At 35.9% G+C, this 27,587-nt stretch overlaps 1 protein-coding gene across 1 annotated transcript in view; it reads right to left on the bottom strand.

The window, feature by feature from the left end:
* Window positions 1-6,875: 6,875 nt before the first annotated feature.
* Window positions 6,876-27,587, bottom strand: part of MCTP1 (multiple C2 domains, transmembrane 1) — a gene marked incomplete at its 5' end in the record, with an annotated part of 177,762 nt that continues 157,050 nt past the window's right edge. The window contains 4 exons of the mRNA XM_008575761.1: window positions 6,876-8,548; window positions 9,572-9,669; window positions 12,208-12,317; window positions 16,980-17,089. Coding sequence (XP_008573983.1) covers window positions 8,477-8,548; window positions 9,572-9,669; window positions 12,208-12,317; window positions 16,980-17,089 — 390 coding nt within the window. The remainder of the gene's footprint in view (window positions 8,549-9,571; window positions 9,670-12,207; window positions 12,318-16,979; window positions 17,090-27,587) is intronic.

Genomic DNA, 27,587 nt, shown 5'->3' with positions numbered 1-27,587 from the left:
TTTTTTTTTTTTTTTTTTTTTTTTTTTTTTTAAGTGTGGTTGTATTTTTCTTTTAGTGTGTAGTTTTGATTTTAAATACACTTGCACTGTGGGTTTTTGTTTTTTTTTAAAGCTAGATACAAATTTTTTTTAGGATGTTGTCTTTTTGCTGTTGAAGAGATATATATATCCACCCTTCCTCTTTTTTAAAGAAGTGATATAGTGAACTCTTTTCTGGGTTTTTTAACTGTTTGCTGAATTAAGATCCAACTGTATCAAGTTAGCAAATGGCTAGTGATCATAAAAACAATGTTCCTGATAAGTATATAAATGTAATGTAACATATAATGTTGCCCTTAACAAATGTAGACTCACCCCCTACACAAACACAATGGCCCTTATTCAAGCTTCTCTAAATAGCTGTCTTCAATTAGAATAGAAGCATCTTCTCAATTTTTTTGTTTTTATATTGTGGCCCCCAAATCTTTTTAGGATGTTGAACCCAGAGTTGGTAGATCTAATCCTCTTCCTTTCCAGAGTATCTAAGTTAGACCAAGAGAACATTAATGCGTAATGGGTATTAAATGTTAATACAGAATGGCTCACTACTTTGGAATACATGATTTAGTTCTACCAAAGAATGAAGGTTTAAAAAAAAATGTTTAGCACTTCCAAAAAGGAAGTTGCACTGAAGTAAAAATCTGGAATCCAGCTTTGAATTTATACCTATCATGCTATCATTTATCTTGATAGTAAACGAACTAAAATTACCACTGCTTCCCTATTCTTCTCTCCCCAAGTAAAATAAATAGTCCTGTTGAAAAAATCATTAATCTTAAAGTGTTGACAGAGAAAAAGAACTTAGTTTGTTGTCAATGACTTCTCAACTTAAAGGTTAGGTCAGCAATGGTTTGTGTCATGACTCGATAAATTTTTTTAATGATCAGAATGGTTTGATTTATGATAGTTTTTTGTTTTTGTTTTAAGAACTACATATCTTGGGTATCGTGACTTTTTTCTAAAGATGCATTTTTCTAGTTTGCACTGTTTCTTTTTAACAATGTAGAGATGAAATTACTACAAAGCAATAAGTAAAATTTAGTAAAATTGAAATATGCATTTTAAAGAACTTTCCATGAAAACTTACAAGTAGAATTGAAAAGATGAAAACTGGGCAAGGGAATGAGGGGAAAAAATGGTTACAAATTGTTCTGGTTTAAAGGAATCAAGAGGGTAAAAGTTTCTAGGTGCTGTTTAATATATTGATTAAAGGTATAAAATCAGACAGAAATAGACAAACAGACAAATCTCCTAATTTGGAAATTTTGAATAACATTGAAAATTTTGAATAATATTCAATAAACTAAACCAAAAGTCCAGATAATTGTTTCATAGAAGGTTCTTTTAGTTGAAATTTAATAAAAAATAATGAGTATAAATACCAGTTTTTGTGGTATCATTAGAAATAGGCTGTTTTGACAAATAATATTTAGTCCTTTCCTCAAGGTTAGGTAAATCTAGATGTCTTATTTCTTATTTCTTCATCATTTTGGTTCTTTTAACATTCCCTTTCAAAATACTGTTAAGTTCATACTCAGTCATGTTATTAGAAGAAATGTACACAAGGAGAGGTATTTATTAAAGGTAATTGAACTGGTTCCCTAAGTACCATTTTTCTTAACTCATTTTAGTTCTTTTTTAAAAATAGAAACTATTTGAGTATAATTGAAAATAATTTTATCTGAATTAAATTACATAAGGAAAAAGATTGTAAGTAAATACATTGCTAATAGTGGTTGCGTTAATGTGACAGAATTTTGAGTATTTTTCACTTCTCCCAAGTTTTTTTGTAACATGATTTATACCAACTTATGATTGTTAGACTTAAGATTTTTTGACTTTACAGTAGTGCAAAACTGATGCACGTTCAGTAGAAATTTTATTTCCAGTACTCATACAACCATTCTGTTTTTCACTTACAGTATAGTATTCAATAAATTACATGAAATATTCGACACTTTATTATAAAATAGGCTTTGTGTTAGATGATTTTGCCCACCTACAGGCTAATGTAAGTGTTCTGAGCACGTTAGGTAGGCTAGGCTAAACTACAATGTTCAGTAAGTTAGGTGTGTTAACTGCATTTTCAACTTATGATATTTTCAATTTACAGTGGGTTTATCAGAATGTAACCCCATCATAAGTTGAGGAGCATCTGTTTTTGTTTGTAATGCCAGTAACCAATTTATTTTGAAAGTAATGCTCCTAATTTAAGCAAGAATTAGTCTTAAAATTTTTCTAATGTTGTTTTCAGACTGGCATCTTTTGGATTTTTAAAAGATAAACTTAAAAGATAAAAGTTTTAGAATGTGCCATTTTTCTTCAAGGTAGGATATAATTAAAAATATAATTAGTATCATCTAATACATATCTCAAATGATACACTATTATATACCCCTCCTTTGAGAGTGAATCTGACTTACCACTTTACTAATTGCTTCTCTAGTCTTCATTTTAATCCACTTTGAAGTAGGGCATTACCATGTTGGGGTGGAGATTAAGGGGTCATTACTCCTTGGTAGTATTCTTAAATTGCCAAAGATTAAATATTTTCATGTGGATGCCATCTTGAGTCACAATAATATAGCTTTACTTTCTGATTTTAGGAGTGTAGTCGATTGAATGATGTCCCCCCAAAGCTCCCTGAAGCTTAAGTTGTGTCCCCCAGGTTTTATGTATTAGGAACTTAACCATCACTGTGACTGTTAAAAGGGTGGGAAGTCCTATTATGGTAATTGTAAGGTGGGGCCTTGAGGAAGTGATTGGGTTGTAGGACCATGTGGTAGTGAATGGATTTAAAAGTGGTGGTCAGGGGCATGGATCTGAGGACTTTAAAAGAAGAGGAGAGTCTGTCTTGCTCTCTGCTCTCTCTGCTTCCACTATCTTGCAATGTGAGACCCCTGGGTCACTGCCACCACCATCAGATGGACTTTGGACTTCCCAGCCTCAGAAACTGTAAGCAATAAATGTCGTTTTTCTTTATAATTACCCAGTTCCGTGTATTTTTGTTATAGCAACACAAAATAGACTAATAAAAGGCATATTCATGGAACTTGAAGAATTACTTGTTCTCTAATGGGTCTTTCCAGATCCAACACAGAAAAGGCAAGGAGAAACTAGTAAGATTAAATGATAATTGCATTTATCAAAGGTTTTACCTTAAATGTCTTTGAAGGGAGTTCACTTTTGTATTATTAACTTGAAGAATTTTTGTGCTCTGTCATCATTGGTCTGAGGGGAAAATCTACTTTATAATAAAATTTTATTATTTGCAACATTAATGCAGATACAAACAGCCATCTGTTGAGAGAATTCTGAGTGAGAGCGTCTTGTCACTCTTCTCCAGAACATATTATTTTGCACCTCTTCTGCAAAGGCCAGGAAAATGGCTTTTTTTTTTTTTTTTTATCATCTGTTTTTGTTTTTTTCTCTGTTATTTCTGAAAATGCATTTTTTTTCATGTATATCCTACAGGGAAATTTTAAAAGTGATATTCAGCAACTTCAAACAAATAAAATGGAATACCATATTGGTCTATTTAATAACTGCTTCAAAAGTGCATAGTATTTAACTTTTCTGGGTGGTTTCCCATGAGCTTCAAAGACCATGCAGTGGTTTGCTAGGTCTCGGTGTTAATGGAAACTGAAGTTTGTAAGAATTCCAGGACAAAGGTAAGAGGTAGGTATATCAGTGTGTAAGGTTGGTCAGAAATTGGTGTTAGCTACCTCCCCTGTTAATACAGCAAAGATGACAAAATCACAAGCACATTCCTCCTTGTATAATAGGAAACAGACATACCTTTGTAAAAAAAAAATTTTTTTTAAGTTTGTTAGTTCTTGACACCAATAAATTTTCCATGGTTGCAGTATTACAAGTTACACACAGATTTTTACTCTTGTCATAATCACTACTATATAAAAGAAGAATGTTTGTGGGGAATGCAGTTCTAAGGTTTCCAGTTCTCTAATAGCTTTATTAAAAAGGGATTTCTGACCTTGGGACAAATACTGGCTTTTCCTTCACCTCTCCTCTCTTCTATGGCCCAGCTGTCTTTGTAATAATGTTTGGCTGTTGTCTCAGGTGTCTTCAGTAATGCAAAAGACAATTAAGAGTAGTTGGGGCCAGGTGTGCTCCTTTCTCTATAAATTTAGCATTTCTTCCAAATCTGTCACCATTTGAACTCTGGCAACATAAAATTCCTCAAGTTCACTGAAGTCATTTTGAAGCTTGTCTTTGCTAGAAAGTGAAACTGAGCCTCTATTATTTTTTTCCTCACTAGTAGCAGCAGCAACTCCACTCAGCCAGGTCTCAGGATCTCCTCAAACGCATTCCTCCTGAGAAAATAGGGTGGTTTTCAGGTTCACACATTGACTCAGATTGGTCACTCCTTTTCTCTTTGGAAGGAACACTGGAATCTACAGCGGGGGAGAATTACATTGCAATCTTAATTTTGCTACATACTGAAAACCTTTGGCTCAACTACTTATCTAAACCATTTCTGTTTTCTTTAAAACAAATAAAGCTTTCATTTTGGTTCTTAACCCAGATCCCCTTGGAAAAGCACAGATAGAATCATTAAATTCCAGCAAAACTTTCATGGTGGTGTTAGTTTCTGTGTTATGTGAATATGAAGGTACTTCAAAAAGTTCATGGAAAAATTTGTATTTTCTTCTAATTCTGTTTTTCTGTGAACTTTGAAGTGCCCTTGTACTTCAGACATTTAATGGGTTTTATTTGCATAGTATTCTTACATAATGAGATATTTTCCTTAGTATTTCTTAAATTTCACAGATTCACCTGGAATAAGTCTTATGATGTGACTGTGTACAGACTGCCAGTGTATAAATGTAAAAACAAGTATGAGTAACATTTTCAAAAAAAAAAAAAAAAAAAAAAAAGATATGTCTTATGTTTTTTTTCTTTCGACGAGTTACACCAATCATCCTGGGGAAGAGAATTATAATTGAAAGAAATGACACTATTGTAAGAATTCATTAAATTTTTTTACGTGGTCTTAATTCATACTCGACTGAGTAATTAATTAGGAAGGGCTGATTCTAGATAATCCAATCAAACCAATGAATAGGCATCCGTATACACACAGTAGACATTTAAAGACCCAGAATTTAAACAAGAATATTTGAGGCTTTTTCAAGAAGTATAATGATGTTTTTCTTTACTGGTACTTCTGGCACATCAACTGCCTTGTACTTTTTGTTTTTTCTTAATGCTCAGTGAGTTCAAAACCCAAAAACATTACATACATTTAGGTTCACTTACCAAGTTTATAAACTGAAGTTACAGCCTTTGAATAAGACTTCTTAATACAAAGGTAGACTACTTTCAGCATTGGAAACCTTTGGATATTGAGATCTAAATGAAAAGGAAAAAAAGAAAAGCTCCTATGGTCCCTGGATAAAAGAGCTTATTTATTTATTTATTTATTTTGGTGGCTGGCTGGTATGGTGATCAGAACCCTTATCCTTGGTGTTACCGACACTGCACTCTAAACCATCTTAGCTAACTAGCCAGCCCACTACTTTTAACATACTATTATTGGTTTCACCATTGCCTATGACAAGGTCATACAGAAAGTACTCAATAAATATATCACAGAGCAAAGTCATTTAAAGAATCTCCCAACTCAGATTATCCTAGTACATAGATTGGTTCAAAACTAATTTGGAATACCTACAGAACCTATCAATTTTATAGTCTGGAACAGTACCAAAATGAACAAGAAGTACTATGTTCTTTCTATAGGGTTAAAATATGTACAAGTACACATTTCTTATCACAATTAAGAGTAATAATAGTTTAGAATATAAATATAAATAATGACCTTCAATGAGTTTACTCACTAAGAGATACTGAGAAATACATTTAGTACTTCACAATGTCTACTATATTTAGTCCAAATCGGTGTTAGAGTGACATCTAATCTCTTAAGGTATCTTGAAATATTTACATCCTAAGTCTCTCAAAACCAAGGCAAGTCAGGCTGCTCTCAAGACAAAATCATACCTATGTGAGAAGGGGAAAGAAGTAATTAAAAGTCTACCAGACATAGTCTGTTTTCAACCTGAGAAGGTAATAGTTTGTAAAAGCAATGAAGATTCTCCTGAATATCAATCACTTTCATACCTCCAGCTATTTACTTCATTGGATGCTCACCCCTCCAAGGGGTTGAGTTTTATACAACAGTCAAGGTTTCAGGAAAAACTTGGTTCAAACCAAATCTGTTCTTCTTTAAGTGAAGTGACACTTACAAGAATATGCACACAATCCCCCATCATTCCTCTCTCAAACACCAAAGAAAGAAAAAGAAAAGAATACTGATTATACATAGAAAATATTTTCTTCTATATTTAATGCAGTGAATGTATAATCAACATTACCATTGAACTAAACATCTGAAACTTGATACAGTGAAACAAACAGAAGTTAGTCATTTGTTAATGGTTTTTATCCACTAGATACACCTGAGGTGGTAGACTATCAGGCTTATAGACATCTGTGTAGACATTGTCATTACAGAATATAAATCTCACACAAGGTATAATCGAAAATTTTTTTAAACAAAATATCTCATCAATAAACTTTATGTAGTAACATCAACTTCATGGAGGACATCTGTGTAGACATTGTCATTACAGAATATAAATCTCACACAAGGTATAATCGAAAATTATTTTAAACAAAATATCTCATCAATAAACTTTATGTAGTAACATCAACTTCATGGAGTATTTTAGCAACAAACAGTAATGGTATGCGGATGTAAGCTTGTCATTTTAAACATGGTGCACTAAATAAAGCATATCGAGGTCAAAGCCTTTCATTAGAAAGGGAATTTAATTGACATTCTTTCAAGCATAGTGTATAAAGAGATCAAAATAGTTCTATTATAAGAAATATTATTTAACAACATATTTCTAAAATAAAAATACTTTAAAAATCAGCTTTGATGAGATTAAATTTATTTTTAAAGAATCTTCCTTTACAATGAAATATATGTTTCTTGCTCTTAGCTTTTCTACATTTTTCCAGCATAACCCCTACCTTTACCCTATCCCAGTCTATTATTAATAAAGTAGTACAAAATATTGTCTGAAGAAATCTCAACCAAGTTTAATCCCCTATCAGGCCAGGGAAGTAAGACATTCTCACCAACCAAACTATTTATTTCTCCAGAGGTATTCCCCCTTGATATACCAGGGAGTTAGATACAAAAACTACTGTAAGAGTTCTTGGGAATGTAATTTTTAAGTATAGATTCTACAGTAAGTAGTGAAACATTTTTAAAGTACCCTCCACCCACAAGCAGTATATTTTACAAAACAGATTTTCATGCATTCATATTATCAAGAATGATTTTTCATAAATGAATTTAATGAAACACTGGCATATCACTTAGCACACTGCATTCTCCTCTACATTAAAATTTACGCTAATAACAAAAATCATAATATTCATTAAAGCATTTCAGTAACAATGAGAAAGCAGAGACTTTATTTCTGTGAGAACACTTGAGTATTAAATATTTTTAAATGCACAAAGGTATAATCTGACACCAAAAGCAATATAGATTTAGTTTGCTAGTATTTTTGACAACTGAACCCGGTTGTAATTTTCTAACTCAGTATAAATTAAAGTAGTGATAGGTATAAAAGTTCAGATAGGCAATCATTTATAAACCTGGCAGTATTTACGTTGTATAGTCCTGTAGAGATTTTAAGGTTTTAGATGGAACGATAGAAGGTTTTGAATGTTTTCTTTATAAGATTTCAGAGCGTTGAAGATTCTCTTTAGGGGGTGAATGTACCTTCACTTCTTACCTTAAAATCAGTGTAGTCATTCCTATGTAATTTGCACAGGAGTGAATATCAGGTTCTAAAGTCAGAATCTGTGTTAAATTGAAATGCAGCCATTCCATTATTCAGGCTTTGGGATTCCCTCCCCGTCTCCTTTGAAATGTATAAAACATAGGAAATTGTAATGAATTACTTTTCAGATAAAAAAATAGTCACATTTAAAAAAAACTTTAAAATCAAACTGACATTTACAACTTATGTAGATTTAATCAGAGCACAGATGAGTATTTAATCCAATATTCTGGTTCTTCCACTTGTAATTAGAGAAGTGTGTATCTTCTAATGTTATCATTCTTACGTTTGTTTTTTCAATGTGTTATATTATTACCCACAGTTAACAAGGCTTTCACACAGCAGTAGCTAAACCTTTATCAAGTTGAGTCTGTACAATAGAAGTGTATTTTCAAAGACATATGCCTTTGTACACTATTTACAAATGCTCTCGATCATGATAAAAAGTCAAAATAAATAAAAAGCAGAAAGAAAGGAAATGCTGCTGAGGCTGAAGGCTTTTTCTTTTATCTTCTCAAACAGATGCTCGTCTCCTCAGTGCTGGGAGCTGGCTAGCCAAGATTGTTTTTCTTCTTTTTATATGGGCTATGAGAAGGATCTGGTTTCAGTTCTTGGTATTGCACCTGTTTAAACAGAGTTCAGAGAAAGACTGGTCAGGTGGCCACTTTTTGGCAAAGGACGGAAAAGCAAAGGAATGAGAGACAGTGCTTGGGGGGAAAAATGCTTACTCTAGAAGCTGTATGGGATCTGCAGGTGGGATACAGAAAACAACATGGTGATAGAGCAAGAGTCAGAAGGGAAATCCTGCCAGAAACTACATAGAGCCCTGATGTGAACTTTGGTTATGGGCTGGGGTCTTCACTGTCCATAACACATTACATTAAAAGCAAAACCACCTCGATATATTTTGAAGGGCTGGATAATGGTTCTTTGCAATTTATTGTTTGTTTAATACCATCTCCATCCAGCCCAATTATGTCTCATCAAATGAAAAACTCAACTGAAACAAAGGAAAAAGATATCACAGCAACCCAGTTTCAAGATTTTGATAAAAACCTTTCTTATTTCACGTTGAAAACAGTTGATGGTTAATGGACATTAATCTCAAAGGATTTCAACTGCTTTTTGAGATATGCTCCAGTCTTCAAAAAGCAGTCAGCTTAACCACCCCCCTCAAATCCCCAAACTACACATCTTTAAAACTCAATTTGCGCAAATTTGGGGAAAAAAATGTTTTTCTCTTAAATGCCCACTGACACATTTTGCTTTCATCATCTAATATTCCTATTTCTTCCACTCAGGTCATGGTGACATCCCTTCACAAACTCCAGCTGAGGAGGATTTTCCCTGACAGCTGTGGTAAGTTCTTTATGCAACCTGCTCTCATTTTCCAATTCCCCATTCTTCTCTATGATTTCTTGGATAGCACCTCAAGTGGGCTAAATTCCTGATTGGTAAAATCTGCTACAGGCTATGCCAACTTTACCTGGCTCTTCTAAAACCTTTGAAATTAAAAAGCATGTAAAAGTTAAAACCCAGCACCACACTACAGTAAAATAATAATAATAATAATAATAATAGTAATAATAGTAATGATAATAATAATAATAATGATGATGATGATGATGATGATGGAACCTACATACCACTTGTACATCTGAAGGGACTCTGGAAAGGAAATCAAGTAGTTCATTGTTATCAATTGCATATGGACTCCGAAGCTTTTTTGTAAATTTATTGATGCCTGAAAAAGTAATAGATCAAACACTATCAAAATCTCCAAAGTCTGGAGTTATACAAAGCACATTTCTTGCAAAAGTGTTACAGTAATTTGAAGACCTAGCTTGTATGCTACCCCTCAGCCTTGACTGAATGAACAAATTCACCCATTTCCTCCCTCTTTCACTCCCTCCTATCTTTCTGTTCTTTCTCCCTCTTTCCCAACTGAACTGCTGTTTTTTTTCCCCTTTCTTTTTTGTTTTGTTTTGTTTTGTTTTGTTTCTGTCTTTCTCTTTGCTCTTTAATAGCTCCTTCTCAGCAGGAAAGGCATTTTATTCGGGAAACAAAAGGGGGTACCTAGCAGGAATGAACAATATCTTGCTTTTTTTCTCCCCAGTGCTACAGTACTTAGAAGCCTTGCTTTAGTGTTTCATCTATGGTGAAACTTGTCCTCCTACATTCTGGATTGAGATTGCTAATGCAAGAAGTCTAATTTATTGGTTTCTTCTTTTTCAAAAGATACACTTTTTGGTGGTAGAGAGGTTGGGGGCTGTTGCTGTTACGCAAGCTAAATGTTTAGAAGATATGTGACCTTGGTTTTTTTTCAAACATGAAATGAAAGAGGGATTGCCACAGCTTTTTGAAAAAATAAACAGCTTTACATGAAAACAAAACAAAACAAAAAAACACTGGTATAAAGTGAGCCATAAACTAGAGCATTTGGTTCTTGGGAAGTTCATGCAGAATGAACTTCTTCTGGAATCTTGATTTTGGTCTCTCTCTCCCCATATAAGACCTGTGTCTTAAATTTCCGGCTAATATTTCATCAATCACCTATCACTAAAGGAATACTGTTCTTGTTTTATTTCATTTGATGAAACAAGAGGCCAAAACACATTCTCTAAAATTAATTTAAGACAGCCAGCCAGTGAGGCCATCACAGGTTACATAGCCAGATGTCTACCATGGGCTTCAGTTTCTGAGAACCTGGGGAAGCAAAACTGGGGGTTTGTTACCTATGGGAGCAGAGATGACTCTGCAAGCCCAAGGTGGGTCTGACCCTAGACAGGTTAGTGTTAATAAGCTGCCACACGTGACACTCTACCCAAATTCCTCCAATAAAACAGCAACTGCTTTAAATATTAGAAGAAAGAATGAAAGATGAGGGCTTGAACATACAGTAGGAAGCAAGAACATGGTGGAAATACCTCTTCCCTTGGGTAGTGAAAGTGCTGTCCTAATTGAATTTCTTTGAATTGTAGAAAGTAGGAAACAAAAAAATAATCACCATTTCTCCCACCTCCCACCCAAGGTGTAAAGATAATCATAGTGTTGATGAGGGGTAATAGGGCTTGCTCAAGATATGACAAGATGAGCCAAAAAGAATAGAGAAATAGGAATGTTAAAACTGGAGGGCTTGGAGACGTCAAACCTCAACTTACTTTATTCCAATGTATTTCATTAAAAGTCTTGAACAAAAAACTCCCTTTGATATTTTTGCTTTCAATGTAAGCATGTTTTCTGAGGTTAAGACCACATTTTGGTTCTTTGCATTTTGTGTGGATTTAGCAATCTTTGGTGTGTGTGTGTGGAAGTACAGGGCAAGTAGAGAGTTCTACTTCTTCCCAGTCTTGCCTATATATATCCTTGTCATAGTTTTTATGTTAGTAGATCTTACAGACTGAAAATTGAGTTTTCCAAACAAGAATTTTGTCAGGAAGGGGGGAAAACAACATCAAACTATGAATAATGCTGAAACTGACTACCTCCTAAATGGAATCTAAGTATGTGATAACTTTGGCAAGCAGCATAATTGCATTAAAAATTAGGACCAATAGGGCCTGCCCGTGGCTCACTCGGGAGAGTGTGGTGCTGATAACACCAAGGCCCCGGGTTCGGATCCCATATAGGGATGGCTGGTTCGCTCACTGGCTGAGCGTGGTGCTGACAACACCAAGTCAAGGGTTAAGATCCCCTTACCAGTCATCTTTAAAAAAAAAAAAAAGAAAAAAAAAATTAGGACCAATAAAAATCACCTTTAAAGTAGGTTTTTTGCAGAAGCATTCTTGTTTAGTACACACAAAGCAAACTTTTGTTGTTGTTCCTAAGAAGTATTTTTCCGAGTCCTAGAGGTGACCACTTAAATATGTGGCCATGTATAGTACCATGTTTACATATACTTCCACAAGATAAAGTAACAAAGGAAAAAAGCACATTGTCCTAAATGCACCATATGGATCAAAATGCCTCTGTTTGCCTATAAGTCGTGAAAATAAATCAGAGCAATATCTAGACAAAGCTACACTTTGATATATGAAGAATCTTCACAACAACATGTTTATAGTATGATAGAGCCTATGGTGCCAGATAAGAAAAATGCATTTTGCAGGTAGAACTAAATCTTTATACTGTTGTGATTTTTAACTGACCTGTCTCTTTTCATCATGGAGTAGCTTTATGACCATAAATATAGGGAACTACTGACAGTATAACTCATCCCTTAAAAATAGTTTGTTCTTAGCAGCTAAGACAGTTTAGAAAAAAAAAAAATAGTTTTACTTACCCCAGACAAGGACAATGTATCTCAGTGGAATGAAGTACAGGATGACTGTGAACATACAGAGGGCTACAATGGCCAGCCAGCTTAAGAATGGGACAGTCCAGTTGAAAGTACTGAATGAAAAATTAACACATCAGCAATCTGAACACTTCTCACCTTTTTCAAACAAAGATTAAAATAAATGGGATTCTGACTAACTTGGGACCTAGTTAGTTTGCATTTCTCTCTCTGGAGTAGAAGTTAATTGTAGCAGGCTATCAGAGGACACAGATTATTCATAATTTGCTCAATTCTATAAACACAGGGCCCAGGTAAAGGGTCTTGCTACCAACCCCACCAGATTATTCCAGGTGACTTGATTTTAAAGCCGTTGCATTCCTTGGGTGACTCCCCGCATGGTGAAAAGATCTTTTCTTTGCTACCGTTAAACTAGTACAGCCTGTTTTCTCCAAAATCTCATAGAGGGGAAGACCCCTGGGCCTACCATTCTCTCTTTCTACCATTCATTCTCCACATGGGGAATAAAATGTTGCCAGCAATTGTCTATAGACTAAATTTATAAGTAAGTCCTCTGAATTTTAGAATTCTTTAGGGGAATACTCACTTTCCTACTTCAGCTATGTTTCAAATGGAACTGGAAATCAGGTTAGCAGTTAGCCTTGTAAAAAATTCACCTGCCTTCATTGCCCTTCTTCCCAGAAATACATAGGTAATTGAGAAATACAGCCAGTATTGCTTACTATTCTTCCTGTGACTTCCGGCAAAGGAGAGCATGGCATGTAGTAGATTTGTTGGCTAGACTGAAAAGGGAGTGCAAATGGAAAAGTGTGCATTGCAGCAGGGCAGGGCTGCGATACTGCTGGTGGTTGATGGTGTGGAGGGCTGGAGCACAGAAGGCTACAAGACTGAGTACTGACAGCAAGACGACATGGTAACAAAGAACAGAAACAGGACCGGTGAACAGAAGTAGAGGAAGTTACAAAAAAAGATAGCACTAAGGAGATGGGAAGGAATTAGTGGGACAAAAAGGGGACTAAGAAGGCAAAAAAGACAGTGTAGAAAATCAGGGAACTGGAACATGGATTGTAATCATTTCAGGCTTTTTATGTCGAAGTTCTGTGGGGAATCTTTAAGAGAGAGTGACAAAATTACAAAGAAAATAGGAACATTGTGTGGAGCTGCCAGGGTTGGGTACCTAAATATTTCAACTTTCACAGGCATACCATTGCATTCTTTGAATTCTCTCCTCAGTGTTCATCTACCAAATAGGATCTATTTAAGCCGACTTACTCTTTAACATGGTTCAGTGAAAAGAGCCAAGAAGCTAGCAGATCTGTGTTCAAATCCTAGATTCTGTTAGACTGTAGATGAATCAAATTCTCTAACCCTGAGTTTCCTCCTTTATAAATAACACGAGGATCGCTTTTATTTTATCAAGGAAGATTAGATGTGGTATAACATGTTTATGTGAATCAGGTGATATTATTAGAGCTAATCAACTCCAGCAGTCTGAAGTATGGATTTCTTTTCATAAGGCAGTAAGAAGGGCCCAAAAGACACTTTAGAAAAATATGAAATTGTATGTGATGTGGATAATGTTAATGTTTTTTATTTTTTCTCATTTCCTGGTAATTTGTATTGTACTCATTTGGGGTGGAGTTTGTCCAGGGCAATTTTAATTCAATAAAGGATGATTGCTAAGCGATTTTCTTCCTATGCTGGGCCTCAGCATAACATTTAGGAATTGTTCCTTAGCTTCATGGTATATAGCCTGCTTTTTGTGTCTCTCTAGGTCAACTGTTTCCTAAAGTTGTTTTTTCTAGTAAAAGAGCCAAAGTTGGATCAAGCTGGTTGTGCTGCTTTCAGTAACCTTTGGGGCTGGCTTTACCATCTTTTGTCTTTTTTTCTCTTGTGGTCAGAGTGAGCATCCTGTAACTGTCACCAGGTAAAGGATCATGCCAGATCTGTGCTTCTTTTGCTTCTGCCTGCTTGTGGAGAGAACAGAAGGCCGAGGGTCTGCTTGCTTTCCTGTGGCTCAGCTTAGAGCCATCCATCACACTACTGCATATGTGAGGGCACTGGCTCTTCACTCCGAAAACTTTCCTTCTGCACAGCCCCACTGAAGGACTGCCTGTGTTCTCCCTACTTCTTTTGGAAGGATAAACAGCAAAAAATCTTCACCAGTGCAGCTAATGTTAGAAAAAAAGACTGCCCTTTCTATTTCCACTCTCTGCATTATGGAATCTAAATCTAGAATAAGATCTTCCTCAAAAAAAGAGATGCAATTGGAATGATTATTTAGTAACAAATAGTAACAAGTGAAAATTTAGTAACAAATGAAATGATAATTCAGTAACAAAATATGGTAATAATAGAAATAGGTATTAATAGAAATAGGTAGTAATTTCATTTTGTGCTTAAAGATTACTTCTGGGAACCGGTCTCCACATGGGATCCGAACCCTCGGCAGGAGCGCCGCCGCGCTCCCAAGCGGCACACTCTCCAGCGTGCCACTGGGCCGGCCCTGGATAGATGCTTTTAATCCCATGTGACCCCAAGAGACTTTCTCTTTTTTAGCATCCAAAAGATTGTTGTGCAGAAGAGATGGCTCCTATAAGACTCACTGGATCCTATAACTTATTCCTATATCTCAGTATGGAAAGTTCTACAAAACCAGCTTTCCCAAGGCTAGTCCACTGCCAGGATTTGGTCACAGCCTTCAGTTAGCCATCATGTTTTCCAGCCATGCACCTGTTCTGAGGCCTCCTACCTCCAACGGTTAGCATTCACTAACCAGACCTCAGAGCTGACCCAGGGTCTTCTGGTATAAATGAAGACGTTTCCTTCCGGTATCAGCACACAATGTACCACAAAGAAAGGACAACACTCAGTAGGGGAAATGCCCCAAATTTAGGGCTTCATACTGTGCTTCAGTGGGTAGGGTGTTGAAGGGAACATTCTTAGAGATGAAAATAACACAGAGAGGAAGAAGAGAGGGAAAAGATGTAGGAATCAGTCTTCAGAAGTCTGAGACTGGGGCCAGCCCGGTGGCACGCACTGGAGAGTGCGCCACTTGGGAGTGTAGTGGCGCTCCCGCCGAGGGTTCGGATCCCATGTGGAGACCGGTTCCAGCTCACTGGCTGAGCGCGGTGCGGGCGCAACACCGAGGGTTGCGATCCCGTTGCTGGTCCCGAGTATGGGTGCGACATCGAGGGTTGCGATCCCGTTGCTGGTCCCGAGTATGGGTGCGACATCGAGGGTTGCGATCCCGTTGCTGGTCCCGAGTATGGGTGCGACATCGAGGGTTGCGATCCCGTTGCTGGTCCCGAGTATGGGTGCGACATCGAGGGTTGCGATCCCGTTGCTGGTCCCGAGTATGGGTGCGACATCGAGGGTTGCGATCCCGTTGCTGGTCCCGAGTATGGGTGCGACATCGAGGGTTGCGATCCCGTTGCTGGTCCCGAGTATGGGTGCGACATCGAGGGTTGCGATCCCGTTGCTGGTCCCGAGTATGGGTGCGACATCGAGGGTTGCGATCCCATTACCGGTCAGTAAAAAAGACAAAAAAGAAAAAAAAAAAAAAGAAGTCTGAGACTGAATGTTGCTTAGAGGCATATTTTGGAGTGACAAGGAGGCTGTTCTGTCTACTATAATGTAAGAAGTGGAAACTCAGCACCTGTGCATATGTGGAAATGTATTAAACAAAAAATTATACAAAATAAAATGCATTATCTCTTGCAACATTAAAAGCACTGGATGATGACTCACACCTTTAGATTAAATAATTTCCTCCTTTCAAATTCTGCATATGCCCAAGGATTCAAATCTGCAGAACACTTTTGGTTATGAATAATAAACAATGAATTGATATATGAAACTAGGAAAATAAAGGCTTATTCAGATATAGAACACCCCAGATATACAGACCATCAGGAATAATTATGTAGGCCAATTTTCACATAGTTTAGTAGTATGGGGCTTTGGTATATTTTTAACTGATAATCAATTATTGTAAATCTACCTTATTTTTATAAATAAGCAATTGTATTTAAAAGTATGTTAGTAAATAGTTATTTTATATAAAACACACTAATATTAAGAATTTAAGTTTATTACATGATATCTCAATGAAACTGTATTTCCTTAGTTTAAAAAACTAAGGAAAGGATTAATTTTTTAAGTAAAGGAGTCTGTATTATTTAATTATAAAAATTCTGTGTGTTTTCTAAATGACAAAGCATTGGTTTATTTCATTGATAATTATGATACCAGCTATTTAAATACACAAATATGAAAGAATTTAAGAATATTTTTGCATTTTAAGAGTATTATGCGATACATAATACAATTTTTTAGTCTTTAGAGTAACTTGATAAAAATATAACTAGACCAATAATAAAATGCAGGTGTGTCTTGATTACCTGAAATCCTCATTTAGCTTGGTTTATTCTTTTTCTATCATGATTTCATATTTCATTTATGAACAAAGTCTTTCACTGTGAAAAATGTGCTAAAATTTAGGACGGTGTTATTTCTTCAAAGCTACAAGTATGACTTCTTTCCAACCAATATGTTCTAAATTTCAGGAAGGAAATTGATAGAACTTTCAGAAAACCAAAGACTGGCAGAAACAAAGTAAATAATGATGAAACTGAGCAATAGATCACCCAGAAGGAGTGCCCTCTGACAAAAACAATGTGGCATTTCAACCTCCGAGAAACAAATGGACACCCCGTCCCACAGAAGGCCAGGGTTCACGTGTCAGCATCACTCACTTCTTTATCCTTTCGCCAAAGGAAGCCACTTCATCTAGGATGTTCTGGACACTGACACATACCTCCTGGATGGCATAGATTTTATTTATAAATCCCTTTTTTTCACTGTCCTAAAACAAAATAAAAGAAATTCTGCATGAGTGAAGGTATTCCTCAGTGCTTGAATGCTTTGGGTTGTCCCACTCTTGCATTTTTAAACTTAAATAAAATTCATCCCTGTGTATATAAATGGATAATTGGAGCCCATGAAAATTCAGGATATTAAGGGATATGAGGAGGAAGCATTATGGACCTGTGCTACTACATAGGTGGTTATAAAGCAGAAGAATCAGGTTCTATAGCTTTTGCCCTGATGAACAAAAACAATTAAGGGACTAGGGAGATAAGAGAGAGGGCAGGTCTCAGAATTACCAAACCTGGATTCTGCACTGACTGTGGACCCTCCATGGCCCTCTAGTTAATAGACCCGGTTTCTTGATCCCATCACCCATTACCTAAGTTTGGCTATGGTTCCAGATATTTCAGCATCAGAGAATGCTGGGTGCAAATGAGATAACCTGTGAGCATTGAAAACTGCAAACAATGACAAAGTCAACTGAAATCCATTAAGTGGACGCTTTCTAGATCAGATGCACACTAAGCCTGACCTCCGTCTTAAAAATAATAGTCTTATTATTTATTTTATATAGTAGCATATACTACATTAGGGTTCTAACTAAACATTTTTCCCATATTTGTATGTACTTCATTTTAAAACTTGTGTTGAATTTAAGCAAAGCTGATGTTCCAGGTAATGGGTGGGTGGGATTGAGCATAAAGCACCTGGAGAATGGTGTAAGCCTGGGGGAAATGTGCATTTTAGACCCAGAGAGAGAAACAGTGGTGGCCTTTCACGACTGAAAATTCACTTAGTAGCCTGGCATCATAGGCACTTGCCTAGGCTGTTTGGTGGAGACCATCCAAGCCTGATTCCATGACTCCATCCCTTCATGCCAGCTTGAATATCTATGGAAATGTAGATCCAATTTCATTACTTTAACTTCTTTTGAACACTTGCGCACTATGCCAGAACACTTGAGACCTCATGTGGCAGTCAGTGCTTGCTGAAAGCAGCCAGGAAGCTAGAATAATGTCATGTTGCACATTTACATACTGACTTTTATTTCAGAAGAGTTTAAAGCACTTTACACTGTGAACACTTGGCCAGGGCTGGCATATACCTCCTGGATGGCATATACCTCCTCACCTGAGAAACCAAGGGCAAGTGAATGACAGGAGTGCATGCATCCTCCAAGGACAGGAGGGTGTACTGGGACCAAGGACATGGAGTCCAGTTTTATAACTTGATCTTTAGTATAGGCACCAGTTACTTAGAGCCTTCACTTAAAATTTAATTCCCATGGGAGAAACTGTCTACATTATTCATCTTGCTTACACCAAAACAGGTTGTCAAACAATGGCGTAGAAGAGACACATAAAGCTAAGTAACAGAGTAGGAAACAATAAGCTATCCTTGGGGTCCCCACTGTCTTCAAAAGTCACCCTTCACTTGCCATGAAGGGTACAACCACTTCTTATCTTTTCTCCACTTACAGTAATAAGATGCATTAATTTCACCTATGCAATTGTACATTTTATAATAAAATGAATAACAAATGGCTCCTTCCAGTTCCTTTCATAACTACAAAGTTGGTCTGTCCTAACAATCTACATGGCCCTTAGTATTCTCAATTCCCAAGCATCGGCCAAGTTCATTTATATCTATGAAGCAAAGTGCTCTTAAAAATGTTTTTCCAGGGAAAATTACTCTCTTGTGGTGCCCCCCATGCTTTGCTTTCCCCTAGCATGTTAAATAATAAAATTTTCTATGCCTTTTCTTCCTATTGATCTAAATTTATTAGTGATTTTTATTAATGAACCTTTAGGGGTGATGTTTTCCTTTGGCCCCTTCAGTTATGGCTCTGTGAGCAGGATACCAAAAGCCACCCTGCCCTTCTGGAGATGTAGATAGAAAAGATCAGAGCCTGAAAGCCAGCAGAAAAGAGTACCTTTCAAGAATCTCCTGGACCAAACTGGAGAAGAAATTAATAAAGCTCTAAACAGAAAAATGGGTTAGGAGAATACTTTAGAACAATCAGCATGGAGCTGAAGACTTGCTACAAGACACATAATGTCCAGACTTTGAGAAACCAAGGAAGACGTCAACAAAGCTATGCTGGTTCCATCTTGAATCAGGACCCTAAGATAACATCAAGGATGGGAGCAGAAAACAGAGGTGGCCTTGGGGAGACCTTACACCTGGCTCCTTGCCTGGAGCCCCCACAGGTCACACACCCCTCCCTCCTGCTTTTCCTTTCCCACTTTCTACTCCCTCAACCCCTCTTTACAAACCCCTGAGTAAATCTGAGTCTTTGAGATGGCTTTAGTCTGGCCACTCTCCTTCAGGTTTACCAAAAGAGATGGGTGAGCCTAACGTCTCTCTTCAGGTCATCTGTATTCCTCAATAAAAGCTGACTTCCATTTTCAGCCCCCATCCCCCAAAATATATATTATTATTATTTATATAATATTTATTATTACATATATATATAATTTTTTCCACATACAGAATAAATCAAAACTGTAGATGAACCAGGTTGTACAATGAAGTCCATTGAGATTAAATAATGTCTTTCCAGTTCAAAATTATGAGGAAACAGTTCTTTTACAATAACAATAAAATATATAAAATACTTAAGCATAACCTTAACAAGAAACGTGCAAAATCTACATGAAGAAAATAGAGATACCATGTTTCTATTATGCAATACTGAATACTAAAATAATTTTTGTTTCACTTGAATGTATAGGCTTAATGCAATTTCAACCAAATCCTAATGTTTGGAGTGGAGTAAAATGGGGAGAATTTGACCAAGTGTTTCTAAAATTTGTTTGGAAGAATAAATAGGTAACTACAGCCAAGACATTTGTGTAAAGAGAAACAATGAGAAGGCATTTAGGCCAGATATTTAAGTAATTAAAATGAGATATCGGCATTGAAAGAGAGATTGATATATGATAAGACACTATCATAAAGAAGAAAGTATGTTACTGGCAATTGTGTTAAATATTTGGGGAAAATTACATTAAGCCCTACCTTAAATAGGCTCTCAAATATATTTGAGGTAGCCCAAATCTACCTCAATATCTGCCTCAAATAGATATCTGCAAATACATTCCAGGTTAATATTTAAAAAGCTAAAAGCTAAAAATGAATTATAAAAAAGCAAGACTATATAGCTATTTACTGACATTAGAATAGGAAAGAACTTTCTAAACGTACAAGCAGTAGAAGAAATCACAAAGGAAAATAATTTATAGCAATGGTTACATAAAATCAAAAACATTAAAAACATGTCAAAGGTCATCATAAATTTAAAAGTCTTAAATGGAAAAAGCTTTGCAACAAATATGATGAATGATGGGATGATATTTTTAATGTATTCAATAAACATTTGGAATTTTTATTGCTGTTTTGTTTATGATAACAAAAAGAAAAACCATTAACATGTTGAGTGGGATTAGTTATGGCACATATAATTAATTGATAGACTATTAATTGATGAAATCAGAAAATATTTAGAATACTTAATGACAACAAAAATGCTCATGATCTAATAGAAATTGAAAAAAAAGTAAGAAGTAAATGTGATATATAGTATAATCCTAACTTATTTTAAAATGGCTATGTTGGGAAAGAAGATGAAGGGAATGTATCAAATAGATAATGGAAGATAATTGTACTTCCTATAATATTCAAATTTTTTGCAATTAATGTTTTACTTTTATAATCAGAATATTTCCCTGATTTTCTCCAATATTATTAAAGGAAGATGGGTATAAGTAGTAAATGAATTGGTACTTATTGAGCACGACCTTACTGTGGTTTAAATTTCTGTAATGTATTTTTTGTATTTTTATAAGCTATCTTATGAAATTATTATTTCTGGAATCATTATATTTGGAAAGAATATAAACAGACTCTCATTAAACACTGTAAAGTACTTTTCACTTAGCCCATTCAATCCTTACAACCATCCTACAATGTAGTTATATTTCTCTATTCTATGGAAGAGGAAACAGGCTCAGGGAAAAGTGACAGAGCTTGGATTGGGACATGACTGGCCAACTCCAGATTCTGTATTCTCCATAATACAGCCAGTGAACTTGCTATTCTATCCAGGAAGATTTCAATTTCCACCCAGAATCCCTGTGAGATAAACAAGGAGAAAAGATTTGGAAGTGTTTAGGAACTTGTATTGTAGACATCGTGATCTAGCCTTGAGGCTCATCACGCAGCTAAAATCTTCAGCAAGAAAATGAAATCTAGACACTTGATTCAAAGATAGAAAATGAAAGATGTGTTAGAAACCACCAGATTGAACGTCAACAATGTGGTGAGCAAATATTAAACATGGGACCTTCTTTAACAGGATGTATCATTTAAGTCATCTGCAAAGACAATTTTTAGTAGATACTTTAAAATCCAAGTGCTGTATCATTATTTACTAAGAATTTTAAAAAATCTGCTCACTCTTAATTTTCTTTGTTTCTCCTGCACTTGCAGCACACCTCCATTCCTTTACCCCTGGCCACCAAAAGACAAAATAAAATGGTCTGTCTGTAATGTGGGCAAAGTTTTGAAAAGCAAATGCTTTGGGATAAAATTTTTATTTTAAAATCTCTTTCATCAAATTCTATAGTCCTTCACTGTGGTCTCCAACCAATGAAGTAATTACTCTTTATATACAGTATATGACCCAAAACTGCAATGGGTAATGGAATTGCTCTGTGTTGCATTCCAATATTTCATACTTTTTTCACTAATGTTCAATACTTTATTAGTAGAGAATAAATTGGTACATTTCTTTTATTGTCGTTTTTGCTTTCCTTTATAAACCAGCTTGGATGAAGGAAATATCATAGGGTAGTTAATCATCCAAAGGCTTGGTACTGACACTGGTTTTTTTTTTTTTTAAAATGCATTATTAAGGTTTCTTTTGAAGATGTAAGGAAATATCATAGGGTAGTTAATCATCCAAAGGCTTGGTACTGACACTGGTTTTTTTTTTTTAAAAAATGCATTATTAAGGTTTCTTTTGAAGATGTAAAAAAAAAAAATTACCCATAAAGAACAGCTATAACTATAAATCTGAGAACATGTGAGATTTATGTTGCATAACTATCTCTGATGATTCTACACAATTTTTAAAAAAGCTTTCTTGGGCCGGCCCGGTGGCACACTGCTACAGTGCGCCGCTTGGGAGTGCGGCGACGCTCCCGCCGAGGGTTTGGATCCCACATGCAGACCGGTTCCCGCTCACTGGCTGAGCGAGGTGCGGGCGCGACACCGAGGGTTGCGATCCCGTTGCCGGTCCCGGTCCGGTACGGGCGCGACACTGAGGGTTGCGATCCATTGCCGGACACGAAAAAAAAAAAAAAAGCTTTCTTATTAGATTTTAAATAGTTCACAAAACATCAATAATTGCAAAACTTGAATTACAGTGTTTGTCTAATATTTGCCTATTTTACTGTCACACATCACAACAGAAAGTTAACTAGATTCTCCCAAAGAAGTAGCTACTTCCTTGCCTTGAGATATGTAGGAAAATCTAAAGACCTAAAGAACCAATAGGAATATCTTACATATTTGGAGAATCCAGTTCATTGACTTTCAAACCAAAGTGACAAATGCCCCGCTTCATGGATTGTGTTTTGAATGGAAACAAGAAGCCCAAGTGATGGGCATCAGGGGGTGTGTATTCTGGGACTGGTTCTTCATGCTGAACTGCATCCTACCTCAGTCATTAATGCATTTAGGGGCCCTCCCAAAGTGGTCATTATCAACCTGGTTGACATCACAGAAAATGAATCTATTGAACACCTGTGCTGTATTGATCACAGTTAGCAGGTATATAGAATATGTTTGCTGTAATATTACTATTATAAAATTAACATTATTTCACTTTCTAGGGTGAGAGAGTGTCTTAAGAGTGAAAAGAGCTATTAAATCTTATGTTGGGATAACAAACATTAAATCAAACTGTGACAGCAAACCAGAGTATAAAGTCACCTTATTAGTTCTGGGAGGAAGTATTTAGGTTTGAAATACCTTCTACCCCAAAGAGCGAATCTTGATCATAATTTTGCTTCTCCTTTAAAGTCTTGCTATATATATAACCTCTATATAAAGGTAAAGGATAAGTTGATATTTGCTATGAGACATAATTATTTATTATAGTTTACCATTGACTACAGCTCTTTTGTGGACAACTATACTCTCACATAGCATGAAATCTACAACTGTGTTTGGAATATGTTTATGTTCTCTGATTTATTTTCTATGCTAAAGATGGCTTGGGGGCACCACTTTCTCTAGTTCATTTAGTAAAATGCCTTGCAGAATAGAATTCCTCTCAGATCTATACTTCTAACCTATGGAAAATACATTAGTTTGAGGTACATAGATTGGATAAAGGCACACAAAGAAGTGATCAAATGTTTTCTCTGTGCCAATATTTCTTCTTTTTCAGATATAGAAAACTACTACATTTCAGCCGGAAATCTAGAATACTGAAATTCTCACAGCAAGCTACTTGGCAACTTATAGAGTCCCTTGGATACTGAATCTTAGATCTAAGTGTCTTACTCAGTTCTTACTACATCAAATCTTACACAATTTACTTGGTGCCTTGGCTCTTTTCTTTTAGCCTTTAAAAATAGGGACTCTCCATTGAGACACTGAAGGATTCTGAGACATATTTAATGTTAAGAGGATAGATGGACACCATTTAACAAGACAGTATATTTTCCTTTTAAAAGAATAAAACAGTCCTCAAAAACATCTATATATCAGGATTATGAAGGGACTAAATTTTTTTGTTTTTTTGGTGGTTGGATGGCTGGCCTGTACAGGTATCCAAAACCTTGAGCTTGGTGTGGGGGACTAAATTAAATAATGCATGGAAAGCTTCTAGTACAATACCTGGTATAAATAAATTGTCTACAATTATTATTACTAGTAGTTATAATAAAATTATGGACATGATTCTTTAGTACAAAGAATTCAAAGTATTTTTATTCATTTTGGCTTATATGAAAAAAAACCAAAATTTTGTATTATTAGAGTGAATTCCCAACTATATTAAACTTTTTATGCATGTGTAGTTTTGCTCCAGATGACTTACTGTTGTCACATTTTATTTTAGAAAATGATGGCAGATTTTTTATAATGTTACATTGAAAAGATCTTTTTTTTCCCCTTGTGTTGACTTGGCACAGGAGTTTTGCTTGTTGTTTGTTTTTTTGTTTGTTTGTTTGTTTTCAGAATGGCATTTACTTGGTCTTAATTTTTTGGTTCCTCTGTTGAAAAGTAGCCTTATGTTTTTCAGTGCTCATTTTCTACAGTGCAATTTGTGATAGCATTTAGATGTTCTTTGCCATGTTGGCTTAATATTATACATTTGCATGTGACTTTAAAGGTGATTGTAAAGTAACAAGAATTTGGAGAGAAATGTTCCCAGGGCTAGACAGTACAAACAATAGGCATTTTAAAATGGGAGCCAGCACTCAAAGGGTTATGATAAGAAAAGAATGTAAAGAAAGAGGAAGGAAGGAAAGGGAAAGAAAAGATAGGAGAAAAAAGAAGAGGGAGAGAGAGAGAGAGAGAGAGAGAGAGATGGAAGGAAAAGAAAAAGGAGAAAATGGAAAGGAGGACTTAGAGAAGAGATACTCCAAAGGACAGAAGGATGAGGAGGAGGAAACATAGACTGAGGAAGGGAAAAAAAACATCCTGGATCAGAAACAAAAATGACATAAAGCCTAGGCAGATACAAAACTTGCTAACCATGTCAACTTCTACTTAAACATAAACTAAAAACTATTTGTAAAAAGCTATACATAAATATCTGTTTTTCATTAAATATAAATGGAAATAAACCCTACAGAAAGTACCCAGGGATACAGATGTACCTGTTTTCAGGAGAGTTCCCTGAAGCCAAATTTCTTCCTACTCAGACCCCCCCCCCCATGTAGGGCCTAAGGGAGTTGTGAATCTTCCTGGTCCTAATGACTCAAGAAAACCCCTTCTAACTGTCCTGCAAGTACTTGAAAGCTCTTAAAGATTAGGACTATATAGCAATATCAAAACCTTTGACTTAATCTTATTATCAGCAAGCAAGGCCCCTCTAGATAAGGGCATTATAGATTATCCCATCTCAGGCTTTGTCCCAGGAGAAGTTCTGCTTTCAGATGGACTCCAAGTGAAAGGACCAAAGAGGCCTCCAGGCTGACCTTGGCAGAAGCCATGAGGCTGCTGTTCCCAAGTAACCAGAGAGGAAAATGAATAACAAAGACTACTTTCACCCAGGACAGTGCAAGTGTTGAGATAAGAATTCGTATGGCTCATAGGGTTTTCTATAAAGTCAAAATGAACAGACTGTGGAAAGGTTTTGAAAATGTGAAAGCACACTGAGGATAAGAGTGGCCTGGGACTAGCGACAGCCCCTTCGACCTCATCTGAAAAACAAAGAAAGCGTTAAATAAGATGTGTTCTAAAATCCTTCTGGTGAGGTTTAGTCATTTTACTGATAGATAACCAGGGCTGTGGAATAACCTCTGCTCCTGAGAGTCATTTGAAAGCTTATTTGAGGACATTGCTGGTGGGCGGAATTTCTCCTGCTTTTGCTTCAGTCCATGGTTAAAGCTTGAGTGAGAATACAAAACAGAAACACCAAGCTTGTTCTCAATCCAAGTAGCAAATTCTGGGCTAGGTTTTCTTTATCCCAACTTCTAATGAAAGAGTTGTATATGCTTATGTTTGTTTTTAAAAATCTCTTTTGAAATGCTTTCATTTTCAAATGTGTGCTTAAATATGGTTGAAGTTCAGATGCAGATCTGAGAGCACAACCGAGAGCTTAGAAAAGGTTGTGGCGGGCCGGCCCGTGGCTCACTCGGGAGAGTGCGGTGCTGATAACACCAAGGCCCCAGGTTCGGATCCTGTATAGGGATGGCCGGTTGGCTCGCTGGCTGAGCGTGGTGCTGACAACACCAAGTCAAGGGTTGATATCCCCTTACCGGTCATCTTTAAAAAAAAAAAGAAAAGAAAAGAAAAGGTTGTGGCACTCTATAATTACAGATAATTCTATCTTTCTAAAATAAATCTATATTTTTTAAAAATTTGTTTTTTAATTGACACATACTTATGGGGTACGGAGTTATATTTCAATACACGCATACAATGTGTGATGATCAAAACAGAAATTAGCATATTCGTCATCAAAAAATTTATTGTTTCTTTGTGATGAGAGCATTTGAGCTCCTCTCTTCTAGCCATTTGAAAACATACAATAAATTATTATTAATTAATCTTTTTAGAAGATGACTAGAGATTCTTAAAAGATAGAAGATGACTAGATTTTTGAATAGCTGGATCTGTTGCTAAGCTTGGTTCAAATGCTGCCTCCATCATTTCCTTAGTTACGTGATTTATTTATATATATATATATTTTTTTCTTTTTTTTTTGGCAGCTGGCCAGCTCAGGGATGCAAACCCTCGACCTTGGCGTTATAACACCATGCTATGAACAACTGAGCTAACAGGTCAGCCGGCTGTATGGTTTGGAGCAATGTATTTAAGTTCTTCATTTGTAAAATGGGGATAATAATGGAACCTACCTTTGTAATGGTTATACCATTAAATTAGTTTAATACATTTAAAGCATTTGCCACAAATGTCTGGAACCTAAAGACTAATGACTAATGTCTGTAAACATTAGTCATTAATATTAGTAACAATTGAAAAAGACCAAAAAAGGAATACTATAAAACTTTTAAATGTTAAATGTTACTAAATCTTAATAAAGAGTACAGCATTTTCTCCCTTCTTATTTATGACATATCTCAGGAATATTATTTTATGTTTGTATTGACTTCTCTGACACGTATCATCTTACGTGATCCTCACAACAATCACACAAGGGTGATAAGTATTATTCTCAATCCCTATTTGAGGAAATGGAAGACCAGTTGCCTAAAGATCCACCTTAAAATTCTACCTCAATCTATGCTCACTCTCGTTTGGTGCCTCCAGCTGTATTTGTTCTCACCTGAGATACAGGATTTAAACAATGGCATATGAATAGAAAGTTCATCTGTTCACAGTATTCCCCAGCCACTGGACATTCCCCGAAGTCCTTTGTCCTCCACAGGCCACTGGTTACACTCATGCAAGACACACAGCTTTTACCATGTGTTTTGTCTGTCAGTGCTTATGCAGGTAAGACTTCCCATTAGAATCAGTGATTTGCTCTTCAATAAGCCTCATGGCTCAATCAGGACTAGAATTATTTAATCTTAAACAGCACAAGCTCTGTTGCCAATCTACTTTACTAGTGCAGTTTTTAATCAAAGAAAGATGCCTTTTATTATATATACGAGAAGATATGTGCAAGGCGTAGGACCCTCAAAGATTTTTTTCTTACATGGATTTGTTACAAAAATAATCATTTACCATGTATAGGACTTTATGGCTTATAAAGCATTTTAAATTTATCTTCCCACTTGAAATGG

This window comes from Galeopterus variegatus, unplaced genomic scaffold (genome assembly GCF_000696425.1).
Source record: "Galeopterus variegatus unplaced genomic scaffold, G_variegatus-3.0.2 Scaffold1235, whole genome shotgun sequence".
In the NCBI taxonomy this organism is placed as follows: Eukaryota; Metazoa; Chordata; class Mammalia; order Dermoptera; family Cynocephalidae; genus Galeopterus; species Galeopterus variegatus.
Note: the sequence above shows the minus strand (reverse complement) of the source record. Positions and strands in the feature narration are given on the sequence as shown.